At 42.0% G+C, this 23,483-nt stretch overlaps 3 protein-coding genes across 3 annotated transcripts in view; all 3 read left to right on the top strand.

Moving 5' to 3' along the window:
- Window positions 1-1,282: 1,282 nt before the first annotated feature.
- Window positions 1,283-22,897, top strand: LOC122699431 (zinc finger protein 709-like). The gene is made up of 4 exons (XM_043911367.1): window positions 1,283-1,408; window positions 18,223-18,349; window positions 18,552-18,612; window positions 18,996-22,897. Exons 1-4 carry the CDS (start codon window positions 1,406-1,408, stop codon window positions 20,401-20,403), a joined length of 1,599 nt encoding a protein of 532 aa, XP_043767302.1. The 5' UTR covers window positions 1,283-1,405; the 3' UTR covers window positions 20,404-22,897.
- LOC122699430 (zinc finger protein 791-like) overlaps window positions 1,300-23,483 on the top strand; it is a 62,742-nt gene continuing 40,558 nt past the window's right edge. Inside the window, exon 1 of the mRNA XM_043911361.1 lies at window positions 1,300-1,408. The gene's annotated coding sequence lies outside the window, so the exon portion shown is untranslated. The remainder of the gene's footprint in view (window positions 1,409-23,483) is intronic.
- Window positions 22,885-23,376, top strand: LOC122699435 (40S ribosomal protein S13-like). Its single transcript, XM_043911373.1, has one exon. It carries the CDS (start codon window positions 22,927-22,929, stop codon window positions 23,320-23,322), a length of 396 nt encoding a protein of 131 aa, XP_043767308.1. The 5' UTR covers window positions 22,885-22,926; the 3' UTR covers window positions 23,323-23,376.

The raw sequence follows: 23,483 nt of genomic DNA, 5'->3' as shown, positions 1-23,483 counted from the left end.
GAATCTGAGAGACAAGGTGTTCAGGCAAGGAATATGACTTAATTGGGAAAGCTGGCTGACCAAGAAGATGGCAGACTAATGTCTGAAAGTATCTTGTCCGGGGTCTGGATGCCAGGTTCTTTTTATAGAGTCAGAGAAAAGCAATGATGAATTAAAGTCAAAAGGCAGAACAGGAGGGAGATGTAAAGAGGAAGTAAAGTAAAAAGGGTCTTTAGTCTTCAGTAAAACATCTCCAGGAAGGGCCAGCCTTTGGAAGGGATGTGTTAAACTCTTCTTTTTGTTGTAATTATTCACAGATGGGGAGGGTCAGATTTTGTCTCTAAGACGTAAGAACTAAGACCCTTTAGTTTAACAGGTAGAGGTGCAGGGTCCTCTGAGGCAGACTATTCCGTATGATTTTAATAATAAAAGCAACAAAAAACACGTCAAAGAAACAGTTCCAACACGGAGTCAGAATTGGCTTCTCCCTGCAACAGTAAGACCCTTTTGTTACAGCGTGGCCCTGTCTTGGGGTGTTGGACTGCATCCTGCAGGTTTGCAAGCTCAATAATTGCCAAGACCAAAGAAAGAGTCTGAATTCAGCGACAGAGGCATCAATGCTTTAACGGATAGGGAATCTAACACATCTGAAGCAAGAGGGTCAGATGTCAGGCAGGAAAGGTTATACAGAAAATTGGGTGGGAATAACCAGCTACAGAGAAAAACTGACCTCAAATTGGCTCATCGGTTGTCAAGGAAACCAGCAGAGGCATACACCCCTCAACACCCCTTTGACGAAGTGCGCAAGTGGAGATAGTCTGATGGAAAGAGCAGAACAATCAGTAGCCTGGGTCAACTCAGTGCCTGGGCTCTAAGATATAGAGGGAGGAGCAGTCCTGTGAGTAGGTGTACCGGTAGAGCAGGGGTTGCACAGAGCAAGAGAACAGCCATGTCACCCTCATGCTCTGTTTTTGGAAACTCAGTGAGAAATTCCCTGCCCTCACATGTGCACAAAGAGCTGGGTGAATACGAGATTGGCTGCCCCAGGCTTGCAAAAAACTCGTTTCTAATTAACCGCGTCGGGCTGGGTCAGTTTTCTGCTCCACCCACTGTCCTCAGCGCGGATCTGGGCGCCTGTTGGGAGAGGTCCGCGGAAGCTAGTTCCCTAGAGACAGAAGTCCTCCGCTCCAGCTGTCACTCAAGTACTAGGAGGTGGGGCTTTGAGAACTGTCCAATCAGGGGCGCCGCTTGGGCAGGTAGGTGGGGCGACGCACCGCTTTGGCTCCGTTTTCACTCCCGCAGGCTCGGCTAGCGATCCGCTTTCCCACCTCTCAGAGACGCTGGCGGCACTGCCTCAGAGTCTGTCTTGTTGTGACCTGCTGTGAGAGTCGTAGGAAGGACTCAGGGAGACCCAGGAAACCTAGAAATGGTGAGTGTGCGTTACCCGGGTGCAGAGTTGGAGCGAGAGGGGAGGCGGCGTTGGTTGGAGTGAAGCCGAACCAGCTGTGGTGGTGTCGGGCCTCCCCGCTGTCAACCCCGGAGCCTGCGGACCCGAGGGGCGTTGCTCGGACCTCAGTCTCCTCCGTCGGGTCGCGTGGGGGGCGGGGCCGGCAGCCAGGACCCCGGGCGTCCTGTCCAGTCACTGCGCGCCCCGACTTCGGCCCCGACCCCGCAGCCCCGCGTCCGCCTCAGAATGTGTTGTGACCCCCGGGGAGGATTGTCAGGGGACCCTCGTGACTCGGTCTCCGTGGTTCGTGCGTGGGAGGAGCTCTGGTGTGTGGGGTCCCCATTCCCTGACTTTTTCCCAGGGGGCTCCCGTTCTCTCTTCAGTTTTCCAGTTATTTGAGTACCAAGAGTCTCAAGTCTACGCCCCTGTCCGCTCAAGCTTAGCTCTTCCTAGGGCTGGTAGTGAGTTCCCTAAATTTTCGGAGTTCACCCTACATCCCCAAGGCCAAATTCCCTCTCACATTCACAGCATCATTATCAACGCTTTGTCCTCCGTGCTGCGTTTCAAACAGACGCAGTGTTTTAACTGTTTATCATTTTCCTCCCAGAGCCTTGGATGGCTCTTTTTTCCATTTTTTTGTCTGTGGCTGTTTTCCACTAGAAGAAAGCAAAAAATAACCACTTGAAACTACTTTGTTCAACAGTTTGGTGCCTCTCCTCCCACACTCTTTTCTGGGCACAGACATCTACTTCGTGGAGGTTCCTTTTAAAACTTGCCTGGGTCATGTGTCCTGTCAGGGTTGGCCCTACTTTAAAGATTTAAAGATTGTCGCCTTTAAAAGATTTATTCACATATTTAAACGCTATTTTTCAATCAGAGTAAAATGCATTTAATCAATACAGCTTAAAAGATAGTATAAAATATTTCCCAAGAGGCAAAAGAGGTGAATTTTAGGGAAAAAAAAAAATTCCAGGATCACATTTCATTTAAAAAGTTTTGTTCTGCTGTTTTTTTCTCCCCTGGAGCATGTGTAGCAAGTTTCTCAGGACTATTCTTTACTTTCAGGTAATTTCAGATGAAATTCTCTGGTTGTGTGGTGTCTGCTTAGACGTCCAGACCAAGTGTTCAGGTGTGATTAATTATTTACAGACCGATTTCTCACTGTAGAAATAATCACTGACTGACATCTTTTTTTTTTTTCTCCTGAAAGGAGTAAATATTTCAGGTTTTCTGGTTGAACCAGTGAAAATGCTCTACAGTTTTCTTTCCTCCTTTCCACGTAAATGATAGGTTTAAATTGTGTTGCTGGATTGTTCAAACACTAAGTTTGTATCCATTAAAATATCAAGAGTGTTCTAAAGATACTCCAGTGCAGAGCAGAGGCCTATAGTCAATGATCCATGCCAAGGCTCCTGTAAAGAGAACGATCTGCAGACCCAGTTATTCTTGTTGGGGGGCAACACCCACCCCCCCGCTCCGGCAGGTCTTACATGTTCACACCCACAATGGAAGGAGACTTTATACTGAGAGACGCTACAGAGCCCTGGAAAGCTGAGAATGTACCTGCACACAGTGGTGAGGACTGATTTCATTTCTGAGGTTGGAGGCCTAAAACTTTCCTGTGAGAGTTCAATCCCTGAATTGGGAAGAGCCCCTAGAGAAGGAAATGGCAACCCACTCCAGTATTCTTGCCTGGAGAACCCCATAGACAGAGGAGCCTTTCAGTCTACAGTCCATGGGGTCACAAAAAAGTTGGACACTGGACACAAAACTCGGAACTTCAGTTTTGCGTTCACAGTGTAGGTACACTTAGTGTAATGTACGCACATTGAAAGAGGCTGTTATGATCTTGTCTTCTGTGTTGTGGACAAAGGGTTTATGAATTTGGGTCAGCATCTTAAACTGAATCAGACGTAGAGTTTCCTCACTTGTGAGACTAAAACCTAGTAGAGTCTGTGCTTCCATGTTTTAGGGACACAGGAGAGCGTGTAGAGTGCAGAAATCATTCTTGTGGCTCCTCAACTGTCCCTACCCTCCTCCAGTGACTAACTTGCTCTAGGAACTGTATCTTGGACCCCAAGTCTGGGAATTTGGTCATCTTTCTGAAAGTGGGTTTTTCTTCTGAACTGTAGCAAGAAGGCTACTTATCTGTTTTTATTCCAGTATTTTCTCTTTGTTTTTTGTTAATTACTTTCATGACAATTTTTAATCCAAAAGTGTTGCATACCAAATTAAAACACTGTTTTTTTTACTCTATATGCGAGACAGCAAAAGAGACACAGATATAAAGAACAGTCTTTTGGACTCTGTGGGAAAAGGCAAGGGTGGGATGATTTGAGAGGGTAGCATTGAAACGTGTATATTATCATACATGAAGTGGATCGCTGGTCCAGGTTCAATGCACGAGACAGGGTGCTCAGGGCTGGCGCACTGGGATGACCCTGGGAGATGGGATGGGAAGGGAGGTGGGAGGGGGATTTTGGATGGGGAACACATGTGCACCTGTGGCTGATTCATGGCAAAAGTCACTACAATATTGTAAAGTAATTAGCCTCCAATTAAAATAGATTAATTAATTTTTTAAAAAATTAAAGCACTGCTTTTTAATGGTGATTTATAGCAGAATAAATTATTTTATAAAATTAATATGTCCTTTTTTAAATTAATTTTTTTTGGCCACACCACATGGCCTGGGGGATCTTAGTTCCTGGACTAGGGATCAAACCCATACCCCCTGCATTGGAAGTGTGGAGTCTTAACCACTGGTCTGCCAGGGAAGTTCCTAATATGCTTTTTAAACTATTTAATTTCTCCTGATGGATACATGTCTACGTATGGCTGAGTCCCTTCACTGTTCACCTGAAACTATCACAAATTGTTAATCAGCTTATACCCCAACATAAAAAGTTTAAAAAGAACTTTACCATTTCTCCTTTTAAAATGAGTTTCCTCCTGCAAGTTCTCCAGGTTTATTGCATCAGGGAGGGTGTGTGTGTGTGTATGTGTGTGTGTGTATGTGTGTGTGTGTGTGTAAAATGAGTTTCCTCCTGCAAGTTCTCCAGGTTTATTGCATCAGGGAGGGGGTGTGTGTGTGTGTGTGAAAGGCGGGTAGAGTTCCAGTGCATGAAAAACTCTACAATTCTACCATAAGGAAGTTTATTTAATAAGCCAATACAATTTCCAGGCACTTCTCAAAAATTGTTAAAATTTCACATAAATACTGGAATCTCAAAATCAGTCATTTCAAATATATGTTTCTTTCTTAGCTAAACGTTGCAGTCCTTTGATTCTAGTTTCCATTAGCTTTGGGGCTTTTAATGTGTAAGTTAATTGAGAGATACTATGTGAGTAAAGCAAGAAAATTCTGGAACCAACTAGAATTTTGTTCCATTAAGGCAAAGAGCCTCAGTGTGAGATGGGTGTGTTTAAGTGCTCAAATGTTTTTTCCATTAAAAAAAATTTTTATTGTACAATTTTTAAAGGTTATACTCCATTTACAGTTACTACAAAATACTGGCTATATTCCCCATGATGTACAATATATCCCTGTACCCTGTCTTACAACCAAATTGTTTGTGACTCCCACTTCCCTACACTTGCATTGCCCCCATCAACCCCGTAACCACTAGTTTATTTTCTGTATCTATGAATCTGCTTCTTTTTTGTAATATTGACTAGTTTGTTGTGTTTCTTAGATTCCACATGTAAGTGATGTCATAAAGTATTTATCTTTCTCTGTCTGACTTATTTCACTTAACATAATGCCCTCCTGTCCCTAGACATTTAGAAGGCCATGCTGTTCCTAAAGCAAATGAATTATTGTTTTAATGAATGTGAGGAAAAAGCCATTGAATTTATATTTTTGTTGATATGAAGAAAACACTTTAAAGCTTATATACATCTTTTAAGTCTATTTCTGGGTTTAATTCCAAACCCCTAATATTTTATATTATGCCACTCGTTCCTGAAAATATCCCCAGTATGAAATATAGTGGAGGGACAAACTATAATGTTCTTGTCCTTTTAGTTAGAAGGGGATTTGTAAATCTTTTATGGTATGCAGTTTTATATTTGTTAGCATTTAAAGGGTTAAATCTTGGAATGGTTTCCTATGTAGAAAAGTTAACATTAATTTTAAAAAGCAAAAATTAATTTAAAATAATGTTAAGCATAGGAAAATAAGATGTATATCAGTTTTTCTGCTGATTTTAAATAATGCATGTGAAGGTTAAAAATATTTCTAAAATGGGAAACTAGCTTACGACTCTTAGCCTGCATGTCCTCCTCCACCCCTGTGCTCTTACTCCACCCATGCACAAATATCCGGTTCTGATTGCTTCTTGATCATCCTGTTGATGTTTCTTTATATGGAAACAAGCCAGTGCAGATGCATGTTTTTCTTACCTGGCTTTGGTTCTTGTAATGAGTAGTCAGGTTCCACATGCTTGATGTTTGACTAGTACTGAAAGAAGAGCCTCACCGCTCCCATTTCCCCTAGTCCTTCTTACCTGGACAGGCTGATAAGAAAGCCTGGGGGCTCCTGCTCTGTGGGCTGCCGGTGGCTTGTGCCCTGGGTGGCATTATTGACCCCACCAAACCTGGGTTCTATATACAGAGGGCACCAGCTGACAGTGTCTCCTGTGGGAGCAGAATGAGGATGGGACCCTCCTAGTGATCCTTAGTCCAGGGCTTGGATGGAACCTGTCTGTGTGTTAGTGCAGGTGTGACTGGGGCTGGGTTCACCCAGGCCTTGGAGGGGAGGGATCTTCGGGGGTTACTTGGCTGATTATACCCTGTGAGTGAGGCGAACCCCTCAGATGATCTCTCTGCAAAGATGATTTCAGAGAGAAAGAGAGGCGAGAGTAAAGGCAGCCAGTAGGTGGCAGGCTGAGTCCATTCCTAATACCAGAGGGCTCCCCAGGACCCTTCAGTACCTCTGCTGTTGCTGCACCTGCTAGAAGCACCTGCAACAAAGATGCTGACCCTCTGAGTTAGGTGGGCAACACCTATAGCCTCACTGTGGCACAGAAAAGGGGTTAATTTAAACCAGTTTAAGCCTGGGGTACTTAACTTCTATAACGTAACCAGTTGTCATGAAGGAGGCCTCTGACCCTGATGGCACTGGTGTGAGGCTCTCTAGAGGAAAACAATTATCAATGCTAGGGTAGAAGGGACACTCTCTCCCCCAGAGTATATTCAGTGACCTAAAATACCAAACAAAAAAAGACTGGAGGGAGAGAACCAGAGAAAAAAAGGTACTGAAAGAAAGGACTACAGTTTCATTCAATTGTAAATCCAAAATATACTAGAAGAATTTCCATAGCAAAAAGATAGAAGGGGCCTGCCTGACTTTTGGTCCTCTGTAATACGAGTTTAATATTAACATCTCCTGTATACCGCACTCTAATTCATGAAATTTCATGTAATTAAACTCAGTTTCAAATTGCAGGTATTTGTGGGGATCCCACTAAATTTAAGCAGTTTACCTCATCATCTCAGGGGAATGACTGAATAGAGTATAAAGGACAAACAAGTATACTTTGCCTTCAGCAGCAGAACTCTCTTATTGCCTAAATTTCTCATGGTTGTATCACTCATTGTCCCAAAATATCCCATAGTGAGCAGGGAAGCTCTGAACCCATGATTCATTAAATAAAATTAAATTGTCATCTACTTCCAAATTGGCAAGACAAAATAAGACTCCACAGACATTACCCAACAGTTAAATTCATTAATATGGCCTGATTTTAAGTTTTAAACAGGGCCTTGAGTGTGGTAACACAAGGACAAAAGAGCAAATAAAACCAAGGAGGGTCCTGGAATGCAGGGACAGAAAAGCCAGTTGCTCATTGTTCTTCCCTCCTCCATGTTGTAACTATTAACGGATTTCAGGTCCTCCTGAGCAATATAAACTGTTTTCCCTCCTACCTCACAAGGAGAAGGTATTTGCCTTACTCTTACCCCACCCAGGATATGTACCTCATCCAATCAGCAAATGACCTGCAAGACCCCTATCCCACTCCTTGTACCCTGGGTATAAAAGTATACTAAGGACCCCTGTTCAACGTTGGTTCTCCCCTGAGCTGGCCTGCTGTTCTAACAGTGTCTCCCACTCTAATAAACTTTATTTCCCTCTCATTGTGCCTCATGTCTGAAAATTCTTTTCCAACCCACACACGGACCTTGACATTGAATTATATTGAAAAACATTATAAAGAAACGTATTAAAGGAGAAGTGATACCCCCCAATTTTCTCCTTTAATAGCCTTATTTGATCTGTCCTTAAACCTGGAAAGAATGAATGATACCTCATAGTGGATTACAACAACCTTGAGCTGTGGTTACATCAAATTAGCCCCTATTCCTAGTCCCTATCACTGTGGATATTACTTACTTCATCCACTCAGTAAACATCTTGCTCTCACAGACTTGATAAGTCTGTTCTGTTGAGTATCTATTTCAACATTCTCTCAGCTGCAGAGGCCTTCCCCTCTGAAGGGACATCTTTATCTGGTTACCCTCAGAGAACCTCAGCACTTTTGCCATCCCACAGTCTCTGCAGGAAGATTTGAACTGCATGCACTTTGCTTCAGGAACACAGGTATGACATCACACTAAGGACATCTTCCTCTGAGTATATTCATTTCATTTTCTTTCTTTTTTTTTTTATTAGTTGGAGGCTAATTACTTCACAATATTTCAGTGGGTTTTGTCATACATTGATATGAATCAGCCATAGAGTTACACATATTCCCCATCCCAATCATTTCATTTTCATTCAGAATACACAAATATGGAAAAAAGGATCTCACAAAAAGTGTATGGGCCATTAACCCACGCAATGTGAGGCCCTTAGTTAAGTTTCTGTATGTTTTTCAGTTATCAACTGCTCCCTCCTTTACAATGTGAAGAAATATTTGTAGTCATTCTCAGCACCCACAAGGCCTAGTAGGTTCTTTTGGTGTTGGGGAGACAACATATTCCTTATTTAGGAATTTTACTTGAGCCCATTTTTGCTATTACTTGGAAATTGGCCCCCACCTTGAGAGCACCCCTACTACAGAAGGCTCTGGACTGTGTTTAAATGACCATACAACAGGCACCCCTGTTAGTTCCCTTGGAGTCTCCCTCAGTATAGAGGATACAGTGGCCTCTTCTTATGCCTCGTACAGTGACCCATGATGGCCTTAAGCTGTCTATAGGCTTCTGGTGCAAAGAACTGCCTTAGAAGTACAATTATCACCATGTACTAGGCTTTCTTGAAACTGAGATTCTCACAAGTGTAATAGAAAGCAGTGAACACACAGCCATTGCTGTGCTTGTCATTACTGCTCACCCTGTTACCAGGCAACGGTTCTGCTCAGCATTTGGTTGGTGCCTCAGTGGGCCTCACCTACAAGCAACCAATTGTGGATGAGCAACCATTAGGAGTCCTGCTCAGTTATTGGTCAGTACTGCAGTGGGCCCTGCCCACAAGTAACAGTCAATAAGGGACCACTGGGGAAGGAATTCAGGCTTCCCTGGTGACTCAGATGAAATCTAAAGAATCTACCTGCAATGTAGGAGACCTGGGTTGGATCCCTGGGTGAGGAAGAGCCCCTGGAGAAGGGAATGGCTACTCACCCAGCATTCTTGCCTGAAGAATTCCATGGACAGAGGAGGCTGGCGGGCTACAGTCCATGGAGTCACAAAGAGTGGAATGTGACTCAGCAACTAACTTAAAGGGAAGGGATTCAGCCATCAGTCTGTGGTATGGTGGCCATCAGATGGAGAGTGAGGTAAGAGGTGGATCCTGGCCTTCTCCTGGAAGCCCTTCAGCTCACTGGGCCTTGGGCCAGCAGGTGAGCTGGGGCCCAGGGAACAGGCTGGAGGATGTGTCCTGTGGGGCCCCAGTTGTTTTTCAGTCCCTCAGTCGTGTCCAACTGTTTGCAACGCCATGGACCGCAGTATGCCAGGCTTACCGGTCCATCACCAACTCCTGGAGCTTGCTCAAACTCATGTCCATTGGGTCAGTGATGCCATGAACCATCTCGTCCTCTGTCATCCACTTCTCCTGCCTTCAATCTTTCCCAGCATCAGGGTCTTTTCTAATGAGTCAGTTCTTTGCGTCAGGTGTCCAAAGTATTGGAGTTTCAGCTTCAGCATCAGTCCTTCCTGTGAATGTTCAGGACTGATTTCCTTTAGGATAGACTAGTTGGATCTGCAGTCCAAGAGACTCTCAAGAGTCTTCCCCAACACCACAGTTCAAAAGCATCAGTTCTTCAGTGCTCAGCCTTCTTTGTGGTTCAACTCTCACATCCATACATGACTACTGGAAAAATCATAGCTTTGACTAGATGGACCTTTGCTGACAAAGTAATGTCTGTGCTTTTTAATATGCTGTCTAGATTTGTCATAACTTTTCTTCCAAGGAGCAAGAGTCTTTTAATTTCATGGCTGTAGTCACCATCTGCATTGATTTTGGAGCCCAAAAAAATGAAGTCTGTCACTGTTGTGATTGTTTACCCATCTATTTGCCATGAAGTGATAGGACCGGATTCCGTGATCGTAGTTTTTTGCATGTTGAGTTTTAAGCCACCTTTTTCACTTTCACCTTCATCAAGAGCCTCTTTAGTTCCTCTTCTCTTTCTACCATAAGGGTGATATCATCTGCATATCTGAGGTTATTGATATTTCTCCCGGCAATCTTAATTACAGCTTGTGCTTCATCTCCCCTGGTATGATATACTCTGCATGTATGTTAAATAAGCAGGGTGACAATATACACCCTTGATGTATTCCTTTCCCAGTTTTGAACCAGTCCGTTTTTCCGTGTCTGGTGCTAACTGTTGCTTCTTGACCTGCACACAGGTTTCTCAGGAGGCAGGTAACATGGTCTGGTATTCACATCTCCTTAAGAATTTTCCACAGATTGTTGTGATCCACACAGACTAAAGCTTTAGCATAGTCAGTGAACCAGATGTTTTTTTGGAATTCTTTTTCTATAATACAATGGATGTTGGCAGTTTGATTGCTGGTTCCTCTGCCTTTTCTAAATCCAGATTGAACATCTGAAAGTTCTTGGTTCACATACTGTTAAAGCCTAATTAGGAGAATTTTGAGCATTATTTTGCTAGCATGTGAAATGAGTGCAATTGTGTGGTAGTTTGAGCATTCTTTGACATTGCCCTTCTTTGGTGTTGGAATGAAAACTGACCTTTTCCAGTCCTGTGGCCACTGCTGAGTTTGCCAAATTTGCTGGCAGATTGGGTGCCGCACTTTCACAGCATCACCTTTTAGGATTTGAAATAGCTTACCTGGAATTCCATCAACTCCACTAGCTTTGTCCATAGTGATGCTTCCTAAGGCCCGCTTGGCTTCACACTCCAAGATGTCTGGCTCTAGATGAGTGATCACACCATCGTGGTTATCCGAGTCATTAAGATCTTTTTTGTATAGTTCTTCTGTGTATTCTTGCCACCTCTTCCTGATATCTTCTGCTTCTGTTAGGTCCATACCATGTCTGTCCTTTACTGTGCCCGTCTTTGCATGAAATGTTCCCTTGTTCTCTAATTTTCTTGAAGAGATCTCTAGTCTTTCCCATTATTGTTTTCCTCTGTTTCTTTGCATTGTTCACTTAGGAAGGCTTTCTTATCTCTCTTTGTTATCCTTTGGAAATCTACATTCAGATGGATATATCTTTCTTTTTCTCCTTGCCTTTTGCTTCTTTCTTTTTCTCAGATATTTGTAAGGCCTCCTCCAAAAACCATTTTGCCTTCTTGCATTTCTTTTTTTGGCAATGCTTTTGATCACCACCTCTTGTACAGTGTTATGAACCTCCATCCGTAGTTCTTCAGGCAGAAGATCTATCTGTCTGTCTATCAGATCTAATCCCTCGAATCTATTTGGTGGGGCTCCAGAGCTCTCACTAAAGCTACTCACTAAAGCTAGTCTTGGCCCAGGCCTTGAGGCAACAGTGAACCTCTCCCGCCTCTTGCCTCTGTGACCTAATAGTAGCAGTGGCAGTCTGCCTGGGTCACAGTCTGTGGGACCTGGTCTCCCCACTGTTTGGGCAGCCTAAGGGCTATTGGGTTCGGTGCCTGGCTCCCTCAGTGATGACATTTGGGCAGCCTGGGAACCTGGCCCCAAGCTGCCAAGTGAGAGCTACCTCCTCTTAGCCAGGACCAGGACCCCAGAGGGTGAAAGCTTTGCCTTGGGACCTTGCCCTTTCTTGTCAGAAGAAAGAATAACATTCATTTGGTAGAGATTTACAAGAACATTGTTGCCTGATCCTGATGTAACTTCAGGAACAAAGGATCTGACACCAACAAGTTTGCAACAACTAATCAGGCCTTTCCCTCACCTTTCTTATAAAAGAGCTTTGCTGAAAGCTTTTAGTAACTTTGAGGTTCTTGAGCCACCCATCTCTTTGCATAGCTCTGTAATAAACTTTTCTCTGTTCCAAACTCCAGTGTTTTAGTATTGTTTGGCCTCACTGTGCATTAGGCACACAGACTTGCATTTTTCAAGAACATAGCACTAAGCAGGAGAAGGCAATGGCACCCCACTCCAGTACTCTTGCCTGGAAAATCCCATGGATGGAGGAGCCTGGTAGGCTGCAGTCCATGGGGTTGCTAAGAGTTGGACCCGACTGAGAGGCTTCACTTTCACTTTTCACTTTCATGCATTGGAGAGGGAAATGGCAACCCACTCCAGTGTTCTTGCCTGGAGAATCCCAGGGACAGAGGAGCCTAGCGGGCTGTCGTCTGTGGGGTCGCACAAAGTCGGACATGACTGAAGCGACTTAGCAGCAGCAGCAGCAGCAAGCACTGAGCATGTGATCCTCTGCTAAGCTGCTCATGATGCCTGTGACCTTGGAAACAGCACCCCATCGGGTCAGCATGCCTACCAACACCTTCATGTGACATGATGATGTCACATCTGTCCTCACCTGAGTCTCCTGCAGAAGGAGGCCTCTTTTACTCATTCCCTTAAAAGTTGCTGCAGTGTTGGGAAAGGTCCCCATTCTCCCAGATGGAGTCTTTCCTGGGGTTAATTGAAGGCTCAGTTCTGGGGTATATGCAAGACTGTAAGGAAGACAATATGCATTCCTGCAGGACAAGTTCTGAAGAGAGTTGGTGCTCTGCATCCCTTGTTTATGATATCCCTGATAAAAAAAATCCAAACCCCAGGGTCACACAGCTACCCAAACATCAGGCAGTTATCTTGATACTGATCCAAAACTGGCCTTATCTACTTGTATTCACAGATTCTTGGACACTTGTCTAAGAGTTGCCCCCTTTGTAATAAAAAGAACTTTAAGAACCTCTGAACTCAATAGATAACCCAAAATATAAATCAAGGTAATACCTTTTAAATATATATATATTTATTTTGGGCTGTATTGGGTCTTAGTTGCAGCACATGGGATCTTCATGGCATCAGGTGGGATCTTTCTTTGTGATGTGTAGGCTCAGTAGGTGTGTGGGATCTTAGTTCCGTGACCAGGAATTGGGCTCATGTCCCACACATTGCTCGGCAGATTCTTAACCGCTGGACCACCAGGGAAGTCACAAGGTAACTCTCTTCTGTACATGTACTATGTGCACTATTCACGGTCTTGCCAGGACACTTCTCATCCACATGAGAGTTCTGGAGATGTTGGTAGTAACCATGACGCTTCTCTGAATATGCTGTGCAGTTCTGTCCAACAGGGCATTCAGTGGAAGTTTCACCTCTCTTACCTGTCTTAGGCTCATGGAGCACCATGCTGCCTTACTGAATAAATGCAAATCAGTTGGATGAAAGGTATCCTGTTTCCGTCATCGGTCAGTCATCAGGGGTAATGACTTTTGCTTCATCTTTGTTTTTTTCTAGTACACTTTAGTTTTTTTAGGGCAGTTTTAAGTTTATAGGAAAATTGATCAGAAAGTATAGAGAAATGTATCAGAAAGTATACATAACCCCTCTGCATCCACAGTTTGCACTACATTGTTTTTTATTTCTTATTTGACCGTGGTACATTTGTTAAACTTGCTCAGCAAATAGTGAGCATTGTTTCTTATCATAAATGGATATTGGTTGGTGTCAAATCCTTTCTCATGCTTATTTCTCCTTTTATTTCTGAGTTAGTAATTTCTGTTTTCCTTCTTCATTGTCTTGACTGGCTGTTTATCATTTTACTAAATTAATATTTTCAAAGGATTACCTTTGGGATTTGAAAAGTAGAAGAGTGTTTTTTTCTTTCAAAACTTGAAATACAAGGATACCTCAAATTGGGGGTTCTGTTCAGGACCACTGCAATAAAGTAAATCATACTCATTATTTGGTTTCCCAGTGCATATTAAAAAACTGTATCATAGCTTATTAAGTATGCAGTAGCATTATGTCTAAAAAGCAATTTATATAGCTTTATTGCTAAAAAATATTAACCATCATCTGACAATGTAGGGTTTCCACAAACTACTGTGAAACACAATAAAATGAAGTATGCCTATATAGCAAGCATTTCAGTCCACTCTCTTCTTCCTTGTATGGTTTCTGAAAACACGTCTGATTTAATTCAAATCTTTTTTTCTCTGTGAAAATCAAAACTGCAGTTAGGTACCACCTCATACCAGTCAGAATGACCATCATTAAAGAGACTACAAATAAAAAGTGCTAGAGAGGATGTGGAGAACTGGGAATCTTCCTGTGCTGTTGCTAGGAATGTAAATTGGTGCAGCCTCTATGGAGAACAGTATGGAGGCACAAATGTATACACACACACAATGCAATACTATTCAGTCATAAAGAAAGAATAAATAATGCCATTTGCAGCAACATGGATGGACCTAGAGGTTATCATACTGAGTAAAGTAAGTCAGAAAGAAAAAGACAAATATCATATGATATTACTTACATATGGAATCTAAAATATGACACAAGTGAACTTACCTATGAAACAGAAACAGACTCATGGATACAGAGAACAGACTTGTGATTGCCAAGGTGGAGAGAGATTGGAGACAGATGCATTGGGAGTTAGGGATTAGCAGATGCAAGCTATTACATATAGAATGGGCAAACAGCAAGATCCTGCTCTATAGCACAGTGAACTGTATTCAGTATCCTGTAATCAGCCATTGTGGCTCAGCTGGTAAAGAATCCGCCTGCAATGTGGGAGACCTGGGTTCGGTCCCTGGGTTGGGAAGATCCCCTGGGGAAGGGAAAGGCTACCCACTCCAGTATTCTGGCCTGGAGAATTCCATGGACTGTATAGTCCGTGGGGTTGCAAAAAGTCGGACCCAACTGAGCAACTTTCACTTTCCAATCAACCAGAATGGAAAGGAATATGCAAAGAAATGTATATGTATAACTGATTCACTTTGCCATACAGCAGAAATTAACACAGTGTTGTAAGTCAACTATACTTAAAGTAAATAAACTAAGGTGTTTCTTCTACATCTTTTCAATATATTCTTTCTTCCATGTCAATATGAAATACTTGGGTGTGCATTTTCTTTTTTTATAATTTTCTTTTTATTTATTTGGTTTTGGCTGTGCTGGGTCTTTGTTGCTGTGCAGGCTTTCTCTAGTGGTGGCGAGCGGGGGTTTCTCTCGTCTCGGAGCACAGAGTCCAAGGTGCCCGGACTTTAGTAGTTGTGGCTTGTGTGCTCAGTAGTTGCAGTTCTTACGCTCTGGTACACAGGTTCAATAGTGCCTCCTGTACTGGCAGCCAGACTCTATTTTATAGAGTGTTTTCTGAACTTGCTGCATTTGTGGTTTGCCGTAAATGACTTTTTTAAAATATTTGTTTGGTTTTGGCTCCATTGGGTCTTAGTTGGGATCCATTGCTTCAGCACACAAATTCTCCAGGTGTGGCACACAGGCTAATTGTGGCCTTCAGGCTACATAGTGGGCAGGCTTCAGTAGTTGTGGCAAGTGGGCCCTCCAGCTACTGTGCATGGCTTAGCTGCTCTGAAGCATGTAGGATCCTAGTTCCCGACCAGGGATCCAGCTCTTGAACCCCTGCATTGCAAAGTGGATTCCCAACCACTGGACCACCAAGGAAGTCCCCAGGCCTTGTATCTTTATTTTCTCTTTCTCAATTTTGAAAACTGTGGTTTTCCTGTGACTTCAATGCTCTGATGGATATAAGAAGAGTTATTGATTTCAAATGTTTTCACGTTTTTTCTATGAAGTTGGGAATGGCATCCAAGTTCTTTAAAATATTTATTTATTTAGGTTACCTCAGATCTTAGTCACTGCACACAAAATCTTTATTGTGTCGGGCAGGATCTTTTGTTGCAGTGCTTGGACTCTCTCTGGTTATGGCACCTCGGCTCAGTAGTTGTGGCACACAGGCCTAGCTGCTCCAAGACATGTGGGATCTTAGACACTGACCAGTGATCCAATCTGCATCCCCTGTACTGCAAGGCGAAGAATTGCTAACCACTGGACCACCAGGGAAGTCCCCCAAGTCCCTTAAATACCAGACCCAAAACTAGAGTTCTCTGACTCCCGTTTTTGATGGTTGACTGCTGTTAACTTTAAAGTCTCAAAAAAAAAATAAATAAATAAAAATAAAGTCTCATTTCCCCCACCCATTTCTCTTTTTTTTTCCCCATAGGTTTAATGGGTTTTATAAGTTTACCCCTTCAGTTCCTATTTGCAGCACCCAGTATTCCTTTGAAACACCAGACTCAGCAGTGGCCAACAGTCAAGTTTAGACCTCCAGAGTTTAAAAGTTCAGGTTCAAAAAAAAAAAAAAAAGTTCAGGTTCTAAAAATAAATAAATAAATCAAAGTTCAGGTTCTCTGAGCATTCCGTGTTGCAGTGGCACTTATCCAAAATTGGTACCTCCCTATTGTTGGGGGAACTTTAAATGTACCAGTGGAGAAAGCTTTTTCCTCTTTATGAGGAAGAAAGAAAATCGTTCCTCAAACCCGGCAGATCTGGCTGTGAGGTCTTTCCTCCTGTCCCATCTCTTGTGGTTTTTTTTTTGGCAGTGGAGCAAGAGACCAAAATCTAACTTTAGTTCCAAGAAACAAGACAGTGATGGCTGGCTATAAAGGGAGTGAGGAGAGCAGTGGAGTCTCCTTTACCTCCCACATCTACTATTTGTGCTTCACAGAAAAACAAAAATAACAGGTCCACAAAATACAACAGCTAGAATTACAAAACTCCGTTCATACAAGGGCAGTGGAAGGCAGGAAGTGGAAGTGGGAGGGGAAATGGCACAGGGAGAAACAGTATTCAAATCAGTCAAGGCTCGGGGCCGGCAAATGCTAGGAGAAAAGCTGCAGAAGAACCTGTGGTCCTTTCAGACTCACCAGTGTTTAAAATCCACACTGGTGTCAGGAAGATTCTGCCTTACGTGCACCGGAGAAAAACTCCGGATTCCTCAGAGAGAAGGTAGGGTATGCAGGGCCCTTCCCCTCACTTCTGTCTGACCCACACCTCTACATAGTGATAGGAGTGCCTTTGGTGCTCCTCTCTATTGGCAGTAACAAGACATTAAGCCCTCATAAGATCCTGTTCCTGTGTGTGAACCCAAACCTACCCCCTAATTTTTAAAAGAAGTCCAGGCTCCTTTCTCTCTTAAGGCATTTCCTGACTGCTGGAGAAGTAGGCCTTACTTTTCGCGGAGACCTCAATTATGGGAAGTAAACCCTTTCATACACTATTGGCACTGTGTGCTGTCATCAGCGAAGGGATTCATATGTTCAGTGGTCAAGCCATCATACTTCTGTAGATCAGATAGGAGTGTTTGAGAATTAGAGAACTTGGGAGAACAGCCTCTAGAATGGCTGGTTTTGAAACCACTTCTTCTTGCAGTTTGAAAACAAATTTTAGGGTTGTTTGGAGGAAAGCACTGCTGAATCCTTCATTATATTTTAAGGTCAAATTGCTATGAATCCATTGTGATTTTCAATGAACACACTTGCAGTCTGCACCTCTTAACCTGTTACTCAAGGTCAGCAAAGCACAGGGCACAGTGTTCCGGTTCTGCCATAAAGAGTGCTTCTGGCATATTATCCCACTTTGTGTGACTTTGTGTGCCTCTGAGCAGCCCCAAGGGGCATGAGTATAGGGAATTTGTGGTCTAAGTTGTGACATCTTCTTCCTGGTATCTGACTTCTAAATACCAAGTAACTTCGAGTCCATAAAATCAGAGAGAGAAAGGGAGAGCTGAGCCTGTGGTAAATATTACACAAGTTAAAAGCAATACGTCCTGGTAGTCAGGATATTTTCATTCTACCAGCTGTTATCACTATACTACTTCTAAAAACCTGGAACTTCAGGACTAAATGGCCAGTTGAATCTTATTAAAAGCTGGATTTCTACTTGTCCTAGACACTCATGTTTGGTGATAGGGATAGAAGTAAAAGTTTCTAGTTCTTCACTATGTTTTTACTTAGTAAAGTTTTATGCAAATTTCACCCTCTGCCTCATAGAGTGCTGTTAATAGTGGGTAATAAGGGAGAGGGAAGTTTTCCTCACAAGGAATCCATGATCTTAAAATGATAATATTTGTTTCATATGTGTAGCATTTCTGTCATTTCCCAACATGCTTGGACCCTGCGATGAGACAGAAATAATATCTGATGAGATCACAATAAACTGTGTAAATAATTTGCATGTTTTCATGATGCTGTTAAACTTACAAGGAAGTAAGTGTGGACAGAGAGTATGTTTCTCATAATCAAGCCAGAGAATAAATGTTTGGAGGTGACAGGCTCATACATAAAATGAGTCTTCATATAAATGGTGTATAGATGTCCAGGGCTGTTAGTCTCACACATCCTCCTATGCACACATTTGGGATGCTTTAGGATTCAGTGACCTTTGAGGATGTGGCTGTGAACTTCACCCTGGAAGAGTGGGCTTTCCTGGATCCTTCACAGAAGAAGCTCTATAGAGATGTGATGCGGGAAACCTTGAGGAACCTGATCTCAATAGGTGAGGATGACAATTTGCCTTTACTTTGTTAATTAGTAACAATAAGTGTTTCTTACTCATTGTTCCAAGATATTAAATGTGGAAATGCAGAATATTGTTAAATAAAACTAGGCAAGGCCACAGCCAACAGTGGATATAGAATCTAGTCATTTTTCTATAACTAATAATATTTTGGAATCATTTTCCTTGATCTGCAATTTAGGAGAAAAATGGGAAGATCATGACATTGAAGATCAGTACAAAAATCAGGGGAGAAAATTAAGGTAAGTCGTACCCACAATATAATATAGTAACTCCTGAGTATTCTGTTACGTTATGAAATTTTAAAAGGATGAAATAACTAGTGCTCCAAATTTAGTTATTCTTGGAAAATTTTCACCAAAATTACTTATGTGACATAGATGTTCAGTGTTTACAAAATAGTTCAACACTTTAAATAAATTCTCTATATGAATTGTCACTGCTTTGATGATTGCAAGAGCATTTCTTATATTAAACTTGAAACCATTCAGACAAGGCATAAAACCTACACTATTGCTATAAGTGATAAAAAATGTACTTCAAATGTCCTACTAAGTATAAAATTGTTAATAAAGAACTCATTAATAATGTACTCCTTGTTTGTTTGCTTGTTTGTTTCCCACAGAAGTCATGTAGTTGAAAGACTCTGTGAAAGTAAAGAGGGTAGTCAGTGTGGAGAAAACGTCAGCATTATTCCAAACCTCAATCTGAGCAAGAAAACTAATAGATTGAAACCACGTGAATGCAGTGTATGTGGAAAAGTGTTTACACGTCATTCATCCCTTAAGAGACATATGAGATATCACACTGAACGTAAACCACCAGAGTATCAGAAATATGGAGAGAAGCCATATAGATGTAAGGAATGTGGTAAAGCCTTTGGCTATCTCCAATTTTTGGAGACCCATGAGAAAAATCACAATCGAGAGAAAAAATATAAATGTGAGGAATGTGGGAAAGCATTCCATTCCCGTGCATCCTTTCAAGCACATGAAAGAATCCACACAGGAGAAAAACCCTATGAATGTAAGGAATGTGGGGAGGCCTTCATGTGGAGCACAGGGTTTCGAAGACACATGGTAACACACACTGGAAATGCTTCATATACATGTAAGGAGTGTGGGAAAGCTTTTAATTGTTCCTCTTCATTGCGAACACATGAAACAACCCACAGTGAAAAGAAACCCTATCAGTGTAAGCAATGTGGAAAATTCCTTAGATACTACCATACTTTTAGAACACATCAAAGGACTCACACAGGTGAGAAACCCTATGAATGTAAGCAGTGTGGTAAAGCCTTCAGTTGTCCTAGTTCTTTTCGGAAACATGAAAGAATTCATACTGGAGAAAAGCCTTATGAATGTAAGGAGTGTGGGAGAACCTTCAGAGGTCTCTCAAGCCTTCGAGCACACATGATCACTCACACTGGCGATGGACCTTATAAATGTCAGGAATGTGAGAGAGCCTTCATTTCTCCTAGTTCCTTTCGAATACATCAAAGGATTCACACTGGAGAGAAACCCTATGAATGTGAACAATGTGGTAAAGCTTTCAATTACTACAATTCCTTACAGTCACACAGAAGAACTCATACTGGAGAGAAGCCCTATGAATGCAAGGAATGTGGGAAAACCCTCTCCCATCAGCAAACCTTAAAAATACACATGCGGCTGCACACTGGAGAGAAACCCTATGAATGTAAACAATGTGGTAAAGCTTTCAGATATTACCCTTCCTTTCACAAACACAAACAAATTCATACTGGAGGGAAACCCTTCGAATGCAAACAATGTGGTAAAGCCTTCAGTCATTACAATTCCTTACAGTCACATGGAAGAACTCACACTGGAGAGAAACCCTACGAATGCAAGGAATGTGGGAAAGCCCTCTCCCATCACCAAACCTTGAGAGTACACATGAGACTGCACACTGGAGAGAAACCCTATGAATGCTCACAGTGCAGCAGAGCTTTCAGATATTACACTTCCTTCCAAAAGCACAAACGAATTCACACTGAGAAATTTTATGAATAAGGAATATAGAGAAGCCTTTAGTCAACCAACTTCACTTTGAAAATGTTAAAGAAGCCACACTGGAGAGAAAAACCTATCAGTGTAAACAAGGTGGGAAAACCTTAAGATATTTTCAAAGTTTGCAAACACATGAAAGGATTCCCATAGAATAGAAACCTTGTAAACCATGTGGGAAGTCCTGCAAAAATTATACCTCCTTAGAAATGCATGAAAGAATTCATACTGAAAAGAAACCCTGTGACTGTAAGGGATATGGAAAAGCCTTCAGATGTTACCAGAGGTTTTTATTTATTTTTGATGACTTGAAAAAGATCAGAGTGGAGGGAGTATGGTAAAGCCTTCATTTGTCACAAACCATTTGAAGAGAGTGCACACTGGAGAGATACTGTATAATGTAAAAAAATGTCAGAAGACTTTCAGTCATTCCAATTCCAAAAGAATGAAAGGACTCACTGGACAAAAACCCCTGAGTTAAACAGTTTTGGAAAGATTTCAATGAGCCCACATCTTTACATGTGAAAACTCACATTGGAAAGAAATATAAGTAATATGAGAAAGCTTGATGAAAATTAATCTATGTGTAACAGGAAAAAGTTATTAAAGTTGGAAATACATTGTGTTTATCAATCCTCTTTCTTAAAGTGCACTATTGGACAGTGGATTTCTAGTAATTACTCTCAGAAATGAATATGAGGGGAGATGACTCTGTAAGTCATGTTTCCACAGTGGTACATAAAATTAATAGATAGAGCTTTTTCTTTAAATCAGTTTTATTTTTTCTTTTTGAAGCCAGTTGGATCATAGGTGAATCAGAGTAAATGCCTAATAATTCAATTAGGTAAAAATTATTTTATAATGTTTGATTTGCTCTGTGTTAAGGGGCCACTGAGAAATGACAGTTTGGTATTTGGATTTTCCTAACAGCCTTATGGCAGTTCTCGGATATCTCTAGTCCAATATATATATTTCTCTTTCTTACCAAGCTCTTTTGTTGGAGTGAAGAGTATAAGAGCCTTTTAACATTTTCTATGCTAATAAACTGTTCAATAAATATTTGTGTATGCCTCACTTATAAATGAATATAGTTTCTATGTGAATAATTATTTTCATATTTATATCTTGCTTTGTATCTTTCCTTCTGACTATAATTTGGTGAATAGACTTGGAATTAAGAAGAGTGGCCTAGGAACTTCCCTGGTGGTCTAGTGGTTAAGAATCTTCCTCGCAGTGCAGGGGACCTGGGTTTGATCCCTTCGCAGGGAACTAAGAACCCACATGCTGTGGAGCAGCTGAGCCTGTGTACCTCAATGAAACATCCCACATAATGCAATGAAGATCCCCTATGCTCCAACTGAGACCCAGTGCAGCCAAGTAAATAAATAAAAAAGAAGAGAGGCTTATGGTGGGGCAACAAAATCTAAAGCTAGAGGATAGAGCTATCCTCTCTGTAGGTAATGTTAGGAATTAGATTTTCCAGAACTCATCCTCTTTATGGTTCCTGTTAGAGTCCACCAATAGTGTGACTTGCCAGAGATTTGGAAGGCAGAAACAAGGAAGGTATTAGTCAGATTTCACAGTCACCATATTTAAAGAGAGCCAAATGCATAGGAGCTTCAGGTATACTATCTTCCAGCCCATTTTCTACATTTTTTCCTTCCGGTCAAGTATCCTCAAGACCACCACTAACTGACATCCATTTTCTGAGATATGTACATGCTACAACTAAGACCTGATGCAGCCAAATAAATATTTAAATAAAACTTTTTTTAAAAGAAAAAATACTAGAGCTATTTGTGTCCCCTTTCAAAGTGTTGCGTAAATAAGTAAGCAGGTGGATCTGATAATATGCAGTGCCTGTGGTCTCTGTGGTCAATGGGATATGCCCATGACATGGGTTCTGATGAATGTTTCTGTCACTCTGCCCCTGCTGTTACCTCAGGTCAGTTTTTCAGAGTGGAATAGGCTTTGGTTTCTAAAGATGTTTTGAAGTAAGCAGGCCTAAGTAGGCCTGATTTGGGAAACAATAACTTGGAAATGGTTTGTGGATGGCCATGGAGGGAACTGATGGTGATGCATTTGAATGAGGATGTCCCCAGCAAATTCCACTTGAGATACACCTTTAGGTTTCAGAACCACAGTATTTCCAAAGATCTGTTCGAGGAAGCTGACTTAGACTCAAAGACAGACCTGGGAGCCCTCTCACTTCACTCCTTGTTATGTGATGAAACGAGGAGAGGTGCAGCCCTAGTGGGTGTTCAGACAGGGTTGCAAAAAAGGCCTGTTGTGGCCCATGTCCTTCTGCCCCAGTCCTTCAGTTCTTCCTAGAAAGAATCTCAGAGTGGTGGGGAAAAAAGTTGAACACTTGAAGTTCAGGAGAGTTTAATATTCTCCTAGCATACAAAGGCATTTGTGTTATTTTCTTTCTTATCTACCTATCTATATATAAGTATAAAAGCTTTATATGTATTTATAAAAGTTCATAAAAACTCAGAGCTAGCCTTTTGCTACCACACCGCCGCCATCATGGGTCGCATGCACGCTCCCGGGAAGGGCTTGTCCCAGTCGGCTCTGCCCTACCGCCGCAGCGTCCCCACCTGGCTGAAGCTCACTTCTGACGACGTGAAGGAGCAGATCTACAAACTGGCCAAGAAAGGCCTGACTCCCTCCCAGATCGGTGTGATCCTGAGAGACTCTCATGGTGTTGCACAAGTACGTTTTGTGACAGGCAACAAAATCTTGAGAAAAGCTGTTGCTGTTCGAAAGCATCTGGAGAGGAACAGAAAGGATAAAGATGCTAAATTCCGTCTGATTCTGATTGAGAGCCGTATTCACCGGTTGGCTCGATACTACAAGACCAAACGAGTCCTGCCCCCCAATTGGAAATACGAGTCATCCACAGCTTCTGCCCTGGTTGCATAAATTTGTCTATTGTACTAAAGCAATAAAAATCATTGTTTAACAGAAAAAAAAAAAAAAAACTCAGAGCTATTACTTTTATCTCCTACTCTTACACAACAGATGCTGAAAGTCTAAGCATATGGAAATGAAACCTCGAATAGTAAAACAGGCCAATGAATCAC

The sequence above is a fragment of the Cervus elaphus genome, chromosome 9 (assembly GCF_910594005.1).
Source record: "Cervus elaphus chromosome 9, mCerEla1.1, whole genome shotgun sequence".
Classification (NCBI taxonomy): Eukaryota; Metazoa; Chordata; class Mammalia; order Artiodactyla; family Cervidae; genus Cervus; species Cervus elaphus.
Note: the sequence above shows the minus strand (reverse complement) of the source record. Positions and strands in the feature narration are given on the sequence as shown.